The sequence below is a fragment of the Geospiza fortis genome, unplaced genomic scaffold, assembly GCF_000277835.1.
Source record: "Geospiza fortis unplaced genomic scaffold, GeoFor_1.0 scaffold213, whole genome shotgun sequence".
Lineage (NCBI taxonomy): Eukaryota > Metazoa > Chordata > Aves > Passeriformes > Thraupidae > Geospiza > Geospiza fortis.
The window spans coordinates 2,750,338-2,762,677 of NW_005054399.1; the positions used below are offsets into that span (position 1 = coordinate 2,750,338).

At 43.9% G+C, this 12,340-nt stretch overlaps 1 protein-coding gene across 3 annotated transcripts in view; it reads left to right on the forward strand.

The window, feature by feature from the left end:
- The window catches only part of IL21R (interleukin 21 receptor), a 21,269-nt gene extending 12,531 nt beyond the window's left edge, over positions 1-8,738 (forward strand). For all 3 annotated transcript variants that reach the window (XM_031061054.1, XM_031061053.1, XM_005425970.2), the window contains exons 4-10: positions 809-914; positions 1,539-1,735; positions 3,372-3,523; positions 3,929-4,106; positions 5,404-5,500; positions 6,314-6,395; positions 6,898-8,738. In XM_031061054.1, the coding sequence (XP_030916914.1) occupies positions 809-914; positions 1,539-1,735; positions 3,372-3,523; positions 3,929-4,106; positions 5,404-5,500; positions 6,314-6,395; positions 6,898-7,812 (1,727 nt within the window). In that variant the 3' untranslated portion in view covers positions 7,813-8,738. The remainder of the gene's footprint in view (positions 1-808; positions 915-1,538; positions 1,736-3,371; positions 3,524-3,928; positions 4,107-5,403; positions 5,501-6,313; positions 6,396-6,897) is intronic.
- Positions 8,739-12,340: the final 3,602 nt, after the last annotated feature.

The following is a 12,340-nucleotide window of genomic DNA, read 5'->3' on the forward strand; positions in this document are numbered from 1 at the left end:
TACAAAGCACACACTCTCTGAGCAGAGCTCCCGCAGAGCAAGTAGAAGAGTATAAATGCTGTTTTGTGACCACTTTCAAAAAATGACTTGATTTTCCTGGTGACCAGTATAAGTTCTACAATTGCATTTCAAGTTCTCTTGAGAAGTCTGTAATTAATAAATTGTGCTTATCGGAATGTTTTATAGAAATTATAGTACCTACAAATTTGCAGTATTTTTATTCCCAAATTTCATTAAAAATGTACTTCAAGATTCTAGAGCTGGACATAAAAAGTATTGATACTGCAGATATCAAGCTTTAGAAAACAGAAAAGAGAATGGCAAAGAAAAAATTACTAAAATAGCACTTGAAAAAATGTGTAAAGTGCTATGTAGACGTACAATGAAAACTATCTTAGCAATGAACAGTACTCAATTTTGAAAGTGGTATCATTAAAATGTTTGAATATGCTACTGTTTCTTACTGGGTTTCAGGCCTCTTCTATGTGCCATATAAGCTAAGATTCCTGCAGAAATATGTGACTCTGCTGTAGTGATTCTACAGGAGTCGCAATTTGGGCATTTCCTGATTTTGGTTGCCTCAGCGTTTTTAATAGGTTTTTTTTTGACACTTATCTTGCCGTCAATGACTTGTCACCCTGTAGAGTTGGAACACGTCTTATGCCCCAAAACTGGAGACTTTCAGTGGGTGGGAGGGCGGTTGTCAGAGACTGGTCTATTTCCTTCAGATGTAGTGGGAACCCTGAGGAGTGCATATGTTGATTTGTCACAGAAGTTGATATTGCATTTTCTCTTTCCAAACCTACAGCTATGTGTTGTGAAAGCCTCACTTGTTTTGTGGACTATGTACAGACCCTGTCCTGTATCCTGCGAGATGAGTTGGGTGCTGGTTCATACAATCTCACTGCTACATGGTATGTCTTGGTGGGATGAGCAAAGTTCAGTTAGCAAGAGCTTCTATATGGCCATAGCACAGTGGTGACCTTCTGTCCTCTTTGTTAGGTAGAAATCCTGGTTTTGCTGCCATGCTGGTTTTTTACTTGGTTTTTTGCACTGCAGTTACAAACTGACTTCTTCCCTAGCAAAGGACCCCTGGTTCCTATCTGCACTGACTGTGCTTCTTGCTGCTGGCTGCTATGCTGACTCCAGCTTCCTTAGCATTGCCTTCTCTGCTACCATGGGAATACCTTGCCCTTTGCTGCTGTTAAAAGTGAAATTTCACCTCTGTGCATTGGCAGGGCTCATGTAGATTGTCCAGTCTGCTGCTGTTCTGTCCCAGCAAGGAAGTGGATGCAGTCTTGGGCTGTGTAGCCCTGAGGAGCACCTTTCCTTTCCAGAAACACTTTCCTATTTCTCTCAAAGATGCTAAGCTGAACAAGTAGAAGGGGAAAAAATATGTTTTGAAGTTCAAAGATATTTTTTTATTTGAACATGTTGATTTTTCATTTTAATAATTTCCTGTGCCTGGTGGTTCAGTAACAAATTAATCCAACTACAGCATGTAATACATGCAGACTTCTTTGTTTTGGCTTTTTTAGGGTTCCTGAGGAAGATCCAGAAAATACTGTGGCTGCTTGCAGTCTCGTGCAATTGTCAAGAAACACCAGTCACACGCAGTACATGTGCACTGTGGACATGACTGAACTCCTAGCAGATACCAAAGTCCAGGTGGATGTTACAGAGATAGCTGATAGGCAGCACATGCTTTCCAAAGAATTTTATTTGTCAGACAACAGTAAGTACAAAAATGGTGAATTCCATAAATACTCTTTGACTTTATGTGCTAGGATAGTCTGGACAAGGAGTGAGAGTGGCAGCAAGCAGTGTGGGGCTATGTTTGCTGTACAGTCATCTACAGAAAGCACTGTACTCTTATTATTGTGATTATGCTTGAAGCTGAGCTTCAAGCTGGCTTGTTCCATGCTTTTTGTGTGGAAATTCCTTTTCCCCATGAAGCAGTAGGTGATAAATATCACCTTAGACCAGTCTCATACCTAGGCTATGCAAGAGCTTGTTCTTGGCTGGATTCTAAAGGGCAGGAGGAATTACTTTATAACAAATGTCACAAATCACAGAGTCCTTAAGATGGTTTGGGTTGGAAGGGACCTTAAAGATCATTCAGCTCAACTCCCTACCATGGGCAGGGACACTTTCCACTAGACCAGGTTGCTCCAAGCCCCATCCAACCTAATCTTGGACACTTCCAGGGATGGAGCAGCCACAGCTTCTCTGAGCAACTTTTGCTAGTTCCTCACCACCCTCACAGAGAAGAATTTCTCCCTGATATTCCATCTAACCCTGTCCTCTGTCAGTATGAAACCATTCCCCCTTGTCCTATCACTACATGCCCTTGTCAAAAGCCTTTCTACAGCTCTCTTGTAATATCCAAGGAGCTGGAGGCTCCCAAAAGGCTTTTGCAGTGGACACCTGAACAAACATGACATTATTTTGGGTGGCACAATGTTTCCCAGATGTACTGGATGTGGCAGCTCCCCTTTCTGGGGCAATTCCTCATCATTTCTCCTGCATGACACGAAGACTGAATGCAATCATACACCTGGCTTGGTGGAATGCTGGTAAGTTCTGGGCTGTGTATGGAACTGTGAAAAAAAAAAAAGGAGTGGTGAACCAGGCAGATGGGTACCAGGCAGATGTAGGAAAAGGATTTTTCTATTTGACTTCTTCTGAAACTTTACTTGAGAAGCGTCATCTTTTTGACAAATGCCTTAACATTTCAGGAAGCCTCCTTGCTCCCACTGACAGACTAGAGATTGGGTAGTGGTGCTTTGCATATCTCCTAGAGGCCCTCATCCAAAGGCATCATAGCTCAGCGGTGGGCCCTGCAGACTGCTGGAGTTTTGCATGACTGCTTTTCAATATATGAACACTCCCTGCAGGGATACAAAAGCTTGCTTTTTGAGCAGATGGGGCATGGAATTGCAGTGGGTTTATGCAGTGTCTCCTAGCCTCAGCTTTTCCTCATGACTCTGTTACCTTGAGGGGTATTTCTCCAGTCTTGTGAGTGATCATGACTACACAGAGTTCTTTTATGTCATGAGAAGAACAAGGTGCTCTACATTTTACATAATCTCCCAGGAGTTTATTAGCTCTGTGTACTATCTTTCCTTCTCCATAGTCAATGAGGAGCTTCAGAGACAAGCTGAAGATATATTCAGAGAAATGTGGTCCTGACTTCATTATATTCCTCACATGTGGGGTTCCATGCATGGCTGAGGACAGGAATGATGTGGATGTTCTCTAGTGTAGGAAGGCCCACCACTGCTAGGGCAGCTTTGGTCCCTACTCACTCTGCATTGCTCTTACCGTGTTGGGCCATCTCTTAACTGTAGTAACACCATCCTGTCTTTCAGTAAAACCACAGCCTCCATTCAACCTGACCGCTTTGTTCTCAGAGGGTTACAATATTTCTTGGGAAACCATCTACCAGAACTCTTCCTTCTACTTTTTGAATGGGGAACTGGAATATCAGCTGCGTTACAAAAGAAGAACTGACACCTGGGAGGTAAGTGAGATGTCAGTTTACCATCAAGTAGGGTGTGCCAGAAAAGAGAAGGCCAGCACAACTAAGACAGTAGCACTGGTGGGAAAGAAGGGTTTTCATGGTTTAGAAAAAATGTCTCTCTGCTTGACTGGGCTGAAAACAGGCAAATCCAAAGATTAATTGAGATGCAGGAGCTGTGTGAGAAGTATTAGATCCTGTGCGGAAGACTGATAATTCATTTGATTCTCATGCTGTCCTGCCTGGAAGGCTCCCCCAGGATTGCATGTAGCTGCTGACCAGTCAGAGCATGGCCTTGCAGAAGTAAGATGAAAGCAGAAGAGGTTACTTTGCAGGCATCCTCACTGTGCAGCAGTGTGAGCAAAGTAAGAGCAGTCACTCTAGTGTTTGGTGTTTAATCATTCACAGACTCAGAAGACTAAAGCTGTTCATGAAGATAAACGGACATTGGTGATCCTGCCATGGGAACTACAGGCAGACACTGAGTACGAGTTCCAAGTGAGAGCTAGACCCCGGGAAGACAGTGGCTATGGTGGCTTTTGGAGTGAATGGAGTTCTCTGCTGTCATTGAAAACCAGCCCTGCCGGTACATGCTGCCAGATCTCCTTGCCCTTTCAATTAGTCCAGTGTCAGAGAATGCTTTCAGAAATTTAATAAAATCTAATTAATTGGAACAAATTTTAAACAGTCCAGTGAAGACAGGTATGGTTAGCTTCCTTACTGGTTATGGGAACCCCAAGCCTGGGCTGTCAGTATTGACATTCTAAGTGTGTCACAAAAGAAGAGTGTTTTGTGGAGTTGCTGTACATTTGGATACCACTTGCAGGAATGCAGCCTCTGGCTTCCTTTTCAATGTCAAATGTCCCAGGTCCTATTTGCAGCTTTCAGAAATGGGAGACATCTCCTCTACTGGGTCTTAGTGTTGTCTTCAGCTGAGGGAAGGGGGATCCTGCTCTCAAACCTGAGTTCTGTGTCTGGACTGTGATGTTGGGTCATGCTGGGTATGGATGTTTTGTTTGGTAGCCCCCACTCTGCAGTACTCTGCAAGGAGTTCACAGTATATGGAAGTACACTGATGCTTGTCATGGTGGAACAGAGGCTATGAAAATAAGGAGCCTTTGCTCCAATAGAGCAGGTACAAAATTACTGTGATCACTGCCAGCAGTATGTGCTAAGCTTCTCTGCTCTCACTGCTCTGCAGCTCAAACTGATGTATTACAGGGTTTACATGGCGCAATGGCAGCATGGCCTGGCTCCTTTTGCTAAGGGATATCTGAGTACTGGATCTCAAAGATGCTGCTTTTCATCACAGGTGGAGAGCAGCTACCAAACCGTCATCTAGTCAACACCTGTCTCTAATCAGCTGCACTCTTTCACTTCAGAGATCATCTGTGGAGGTGTCCCTAACCAGGAGTCAGAACACCAGGGGTCTTTGTGGGAAGGAGCTGTCCTGCCCTAACTGTTGGCTGTCTGTTGTGCAGCCAAGTCTTAGGGCAGCTGATGTGCTGCTCCTTTCATTGATGCAGTCATCACTGAGCACCCTCAATCAAACCTATCTGGAGTACAGATGCCCAGGTGACAGCCTCAGTATCCCAATGAGAGAATCTGGGATAGAAATTAATCATTTAGGTTGGAAAAGACGTCAAGATCATCAGGTCCAACCTTTGACTGATGGCCACTTAATCAACTAGACCATAGTAGTAAGAGCGATATCCAGTCTCTTGATCTCCAAAGATAGTGACTCCACCCTCTCCTTGGGCAGTCCATTCCAATGCTTGACAACACTTTGCATTGCAAAAACCCTTTTCCCCCTCACCATCTCCTGATTCTTGATCAGGATATAAATGCAAGGTGAGCCTCAGTGACCTTGTCTCTTTCTCCAGCAGTGACACAGAGAGCAGGCATGGAATGGCTGTTGTTGTTTGGTATTGTCGTGGCAATCATGGCTTCAATCACAACATTTCTGGCCAAACAGCAGAGGTAAGAATGCTTCAAGAGGCAGAAGTTAATGCTTTTATTCTGTCTTGTTAAAGATGGGGTGTTCACATGCAGCCTTCCTTGAGTCTTGTATATCTATGAGTGGGCAGCTATGAACCTGTGAGGGACAGCCAAGAATGGTCACTGGCTGATGTACTGCCCCGAGTGACCTGCTTTTCTCTGTGACTCTGTTGCCGTTCAGCTGGCTGGGCCAAGATGGTGGCACATGGGAATGAAGCAAGGGCAACACAGCCTTCTGAGCGGTTCTCCTGGTCTTGTCTGTGCTCTGCAGTTGCCAGATAGAGCACAGTAGCCAGAGCTAGCTGCCCCCTTCCAAAGCTGACATAGGTCCCTCAATGCTGGCTGGAGGCCTCTGTCCCTCTCAGAGGCTTCTTACGCCCTTGAAGAGATACGGGATGCTGACATGGAGGAGGGCTGGGCTGGTGCAGCAATAGGGCTGGCACAGCCTAGGTCCACAGAAGAATTGCATAGGTTTGTGGTCTGGCCTGCAGACCACAAACCAGCTCAGCCTCAGTAAAAATGCATTTCTAGCATTTAGTGCTTTTCCAGGAAGGAAAAAAACTGAAACCTCTTACCCCAGTGTGAATGTGTGTGTGCAAGTGCTGAGGTCTCGCCTCTAGTGAGGTTCACAAGAAAGGCTATTAGATGACTCTGGCAGCATAAGACATCCTTGGAACCTTGGCTGCTTGCTAACTCACAGGGCTGGGCAAGTGATTCCAGTTGCTTGAAATGGATCTAGAGATGCCTTGATTTGCATTTGTAATGTGTGATTAACTCTTCTCTTTTCTCTTCCAGCTTGTGGAAGAAGATGGCTTGCATCCCAGACCCTGCTCCCTTTTTCAAACCTCTTTACATGGCTCATAATGGAGATTTTAAGGTATAAATGGGCTACTCAAGTGAGTGGAGTACATGACAAACTAAAAGGCCATCATGCTATCCTGAGCAAGGGATTTTCATTAGGGTAGTAGAAGGAGAAATCTATTTCAAAGGAATGCCAAACGTCTCCAGATATAAGAACCAGAGCTTTCCAGTATCTGTTCAGTGCCATGAAAATCTTTATGTTACATCTATACTCTTTATTCTCTGTAAGTGCTGTCTCAATGTGTGAGTTGAGTTCATGGGATTTCTGAAGCCTGGGATCCTGTCGGGAGTGTCAGAGAAAACTGCAAAGCTCTCAGAGCTAATTATTTTCAATTACTTCAATTAATTCCCCTGCAGTTGCCCATGTCTCATAATAATAGCATCCTCCTGTTATATTGGTGGAGTCAGTGAATTTCATTTTTGCCTCCAAAAGTGTAAGAAAGTTGGTTATTTCTGTGGAACCTCAAATCTTGTGATGCTAACCTAACCTCTCTCTCCCTGTGTTTCTTTTTCTGCAGAAGTGGGTTGGTGCATCCCATATGAAAATGACCTTTGATTTCTTTGAATGGGGAATAGTCCTTCCAGAAGTCCTAGAAGTTTACACCATGCATCCTTCCAACAGCACCCCACAGGAAGAGCTGCATGAGCTAAGAAAGAATCTGCCTTGCAAGCCCTGTGTGTCTTGCCTGACTACCCCAGGTCATGGTAGCCAGTCACTGTGGTGCAGTGTAAACAGTAGTGGTGGGACTGAGGATCAGTCATATGGGCACTTGTCAATTGATACAGTGACTGTGGCTGATGAATTTACATCTTGTAACTGCCAGTGCAGCTGTAATCATGTGTACAGGGAACATGACCATACCAACAAGGAAGATGATAGTGCTGGAGAACCCGGTTACCCCAAGGTTAACCTTGATGAGGAAGACAGAAAGATATCCAGTGATTTGCATTTGGCTGATCTGAGTACACAGGACAAAATACTTGCTTCAGGCTCTGTGTCCACAGACCACTTGAGGAGCACAAGTGTCCCAGTCAACCAGCAAGGAGAAAGGGGAGTGGAAGGAGGGGTGGGGAGCATCCTAGAAGCCCTTTGCTTGCAGCCATATCAGTGGGATTTGGAAAATCCAGGTTCTCTACCTTCTCCTGATGGTGAAAGTGTTTCCTACAGTGAAGGCTCCTATGACTTCTTCCCTCACAATACAAAGCCTGGTGACAGTTATCCTTTGATCTGTATAGATTTGGACACTATTGACAGTGGTTTTGTGGACTCAGACTGTGGAAGTCCAGTTGACTCTGAATTTGGGCAAAACAGTCAGACCATTTGTGGGTCCATCCCTCTTGAGCAAGACGGGCAAGACCTCACACGGAGCTACGTCAAGCAGTGGGTCTCGTGCCGCTCTGAGAGCCCCATCAGTGGGACACAGACAAACTAAGGACTGGATGAGTGTGGGACCTTTTTCATAGTGTGCCAGGAGCAAACTGCTAGCAAAATTCAGAAGAGAAACAAAGTTTACTTTGTGTAAGCTCTATTGCATAAATTGACACCTGTTAGGTCCACAGAAATATACCTGTTTCTATTCCCACTTATCCTATTAATGTCTCAAATTTGTTGTGATTGATTGTTCCTGAGTTTTGTTGGGTTTTGGTTTTTTTTAGAATCATAGATCAAGCCTCCCTTGATGTCAAAAAAAAAGTTAGAAAAAAGCAACTGTACCTTGAAAATGATCCTTTGGCTTATATAAATATGAAAAATTTTTTGCAGTAATCTTATAAAGAGTACAGAACTTTATTTTCCCTGGTATTCTCACATGACTTAAGAGTTTGGCTGCACGTGGAACCTTAGAATCATAACCCATGGCAAGCATGTTTGCTACGTTAAAGTTCCCCTACCTTTCCAAACAACATGTGATGTTACTTTTCCTTCTACTATCTTTGGCTCTTTAAACTCAGCTCTAATAGTCTGTTAATGACAGACTGGCTCCAGACCAGTCCATGGGGATCAAAACTAATTCTTACGAAATCATTGCAGAAATGCGTGTACTAGAGACTAAGCACAACTCAGGTTTCAGAAAGGTTTTCCAGGCAGAGTCTGCAAATGAAAAGACTTCAAAATATATATAATTCTAAACAACCTCTCGCTACTTGGCTTTTCTATTGAGTCAGACTCTCTCCCTGCACTTTTCAAGCATTTTAATTGAGCAGCTTTTAGAATTTTGCCAAAATTATCGAAACATCATCCTACCTGGATATGCCTGCCACTTCTGCCTTGGACTTGCTCTGCTGCAGTTAACCGGTCAGTAGCACAAATTTTGAGCAATTTCTGCTAGCTAATAAAGCCAAATATGAAACTGCACTGTAACCTTGAATCCATTTTTCTCTCTGGCATCTCCATATCTCTGATTTGTCCAGGATACATGTCTTAAAAAGTCGCTGAAGAGTAATACTGAAATTGAATGTGAAGACCTTCATCTTACATAGACATAGTGCTACTAACCCATAGACTGCTTGGTTCCAGAAGGTCGTATCTTGAGAGAACCTTTGTGGTGAATGATGCATGTTTGCAGTGTAGTAATAATCTGTTGTTGCTGTGATACCAATAAACTTCCTTCCCTCACCCTCTTCTCTTACCTGAGATTATAGGCAACCCCACAGCTCCCTAAACTGGAGAGAGCACTGTAGTAAAGAGAAGCTGGTTTTTTCATAGGTGAACGCTGGGAGAGTACTGCATTGCATCCACATCCTCTGGTTTGATTGTTCAGATCTGCCATGGTATTTGTTATGTTGATTTTGGACCTACATGACTTAGTATTGTCCATGTAGTTATTACTCCCCCATTTCATCCCTAGCTCAGTGGCTTCCTGGGTACTGCTCTAAGATATATTAGCTTCTTTGGTTTCTTCCCTCCTTATTTTCCATTTTTCTTGTCATGTGCTGTGATAAGTCATGGGAGTAGTTGTCTTCATGTGCTGATGCATGCTCCCTGCTGCTACTGGTCCCTCACATGCCCTCCACAAGGCAGCAGAGAATCCAGGAGAGAATCACCCCAGCTCCACTGCCCTGAAGAGCTGACTGCCCCACGCTATCCTATGAGGGCAGCTTGCATTGTGATCATGTTGATACGAATGTGTACTGGACAGAAGCATTTCTGATGGTCTCAGCGCAGTCTTCTGCAGCTTCATCTCGCAGCTCTTTTCACTTCAGAAACTACACTGTGGTAACTCAGCCCGGGCTGCTTAAAGGAGAAACTCGCTTGTTTTTCTGGGGCCCTTTATATCTCAGTCCTGTGTGCTCTGTTTCCATTTGTATTGATAGCCCCAGAACTGCTGAAAGAACTGTTACTGGAACACTGTCTGGCTGTACATCTGATAGATGGTGGTGATTTGGTGTTATGTTGGGCTGGAAATTATCTCTGCTCACCCTAGGAGGCAGACTTCATGAACAAGTGTGTGACACAAGGGTATTCAAATAAGGGAAGTTGTTCCCTTTGAAGCAATGTATAACAATTAAGCTTTTGGTCAGGGAGTCGTCACTGTGGATGTGGAGGGGTTTGAGGTGGGGGGTTTTCAGTGCCTCTTAGGAGCAAACTGCAAATGTCCCTGATCTAGCAGTTCTGATTTGGAATTTTTTTTCCCCCAGGAAAAATAGGGTCAAAAAGCAGCTACTGGGAGAGGCACCACAATCCATTCTGATGTACCAATTTGGAAATGTCCATCTCCATTTCTGCATGGCCCCTGCCTCTCTGTCTCTTGGCCCCAGAAGCTGATACTGACAGATCGTTACTCAGTCTGTTCTTTGACTGCTTCTCTCTCTCTGTTCTCTCACTAGACCTGTGTACAGGACTGACTTGATGGATTCCTGGCTGTAACACTGCCATTGCATCATTGCTGCTGGGCATGGGAAGATCCGTTCCTTATACACTCTAGGATCAGGACAAGGAAGCGCTGCAATGGTTGTTTGCCTTTGCTTCCAGACCTGCCCTTTGAGCACAGTGCAGCAATCAGCTGTGGAAGAAGTACAGGGCAGGGAAGCTCAGGGATGCTGCAGGGATCTGAGCACAGTTGGGCACAGGCCTTGGCTGGAAGCAGTTTAGCCCCATATCCACACAGGGCTAGGAAATGGCTTTAGGTCACTTAGAAAGTTATTTTGTTGACCTATTTATATAAAAGTTGCAAGCAGATACTTTTCTATTCAGCAAATTACTTGCCCTTTTAAATGTTAACCCTTTAGCAGAAATTCCTGTTTCTCCATGACTAATGAGAAATTACATATATAGCTACTTCAACTCAATCTGATAATCAGAGCAGTTTTTCATTGGTTCTTGAGATTATCTTTAAAATCAGGCACAGTAAGCTCTGTTTTATTATGCCACTGCTGCTACTGCCTGATCATCAAACCACACAGCTTAAACTATCAAGGGAGAGAAGCAGGGTGAAAAGTGACATTTCTTTTTTGCTGGTAAGACAGTTTACCATATTTCTGTTCTATGCATTCCAGTATGTAATGTTAGGGGACGTCTACTGAGCAAAATACTAAAAAATATTTCTTTATCTTAATGTGGAATTCTATATTGTTTCTTGAACTAGGAGCCTGAAGACCAGAAGTGTCTTTGCACTTTTGTTCTGATAGTTTACTGAGCACAAAACACCACTGTTGCAATAATTCTGATGGATTGTGCTTGAAAGAAGGGCCATCTTGAACAAGGTACTCCTCTCTGACTGCAAGAGATGAATGTAAAGGAATCCAGCCAAAATAGTCCTTAGTGTTTGGGACTTTGCAGACATGAGCATACTTTTTAAATGTATGTGTATATATATATGTGTGTGTGTGTATGAATGTTGCTTTATTGCAATCATCATTTGAAGCAGCTTTCTTTCTGGGATCCAAGTATATCACATCTAAAAGTACATGGCTGTTTGTGGGCATCAAATTTTTGGGAAAATGGCTCTCTAAAGATGAAGAGAGAAAAAGGCTTGTTATATGGGGTTCTCTTGGATAATCTGTGCAGATAAGAAAATTCAACTACTTTTTCCTTATTCCCCAGGATAAGTCTTATGTGACCCTGTTGTGCACTTTTGATGTGTTTCTGTCAAACGTGTGCTTAGAGGCCTAGATATTCAGAAGGTAGATAAGGTATCACTAATTTTTCTTTAAGGACCTACAAAAGGATTTTCTTATAGGCAGGGATGATTGTTTGCAATGGGTACCCCTCCTATTACACATACTAGCATGACAGATTTCTCTGGAGACTCTGCGCTTTGGGTAATCTTAGTGGATGAAGGAGTGTACCTGTTGGTACAGACATGCTATTGCCTGTCATGGTTTTACTTTGTAAGTGCTAGTCAGTGTCCTATCTTTAGTGCCTGTTAGTGCTGCCTCTGGAAGAGATGTAAGCAAAGGAAGGGATTATGGCCGAGGGAGAGCAAGTGATTTATGACTAATTGCTAAAAAGTGAGGAATGGAAACCGAGCATTCAAGGTTGCAGATCTGCTGTGTCTGCTCCCACTGTGCACCACTCATTGTATCATAGAATTCTGGAATAGCTTCAGCTGGAAGGGATCTTCAAACCCTCTGCCATGGGCAGCAACACCTTCTACTAGACCAGGTTGCTCCAAGCCCCACACAACCTGACCTGGAACACCTCCAGGGATGGGGTAGGAATGTCTTTTCTGGACAACTTGTGCCAGTGTCTCATTGCCCTCACAGGGAAAAAATTCGGCAAAATACCCATGTAACTCTGGCCTCTGCTTGTTGGAAGCCATTCTCCCTTGCCCCATCACTACATGCCCATCTCCAGCTTTCTTATAGCTCTTATATGTATTGGAAGGGACTCTAAGTTCTCCCTGGATCCTTCTCTTCTCCAAGATGAACAAGCCCAGCTCTCATCCTGTCTCCATAGCAGAGGGACTCCAGTTCTCTGATCATCTCTTGGCCTCCTCCAGATTTGCTCTAGCAACTCCATGC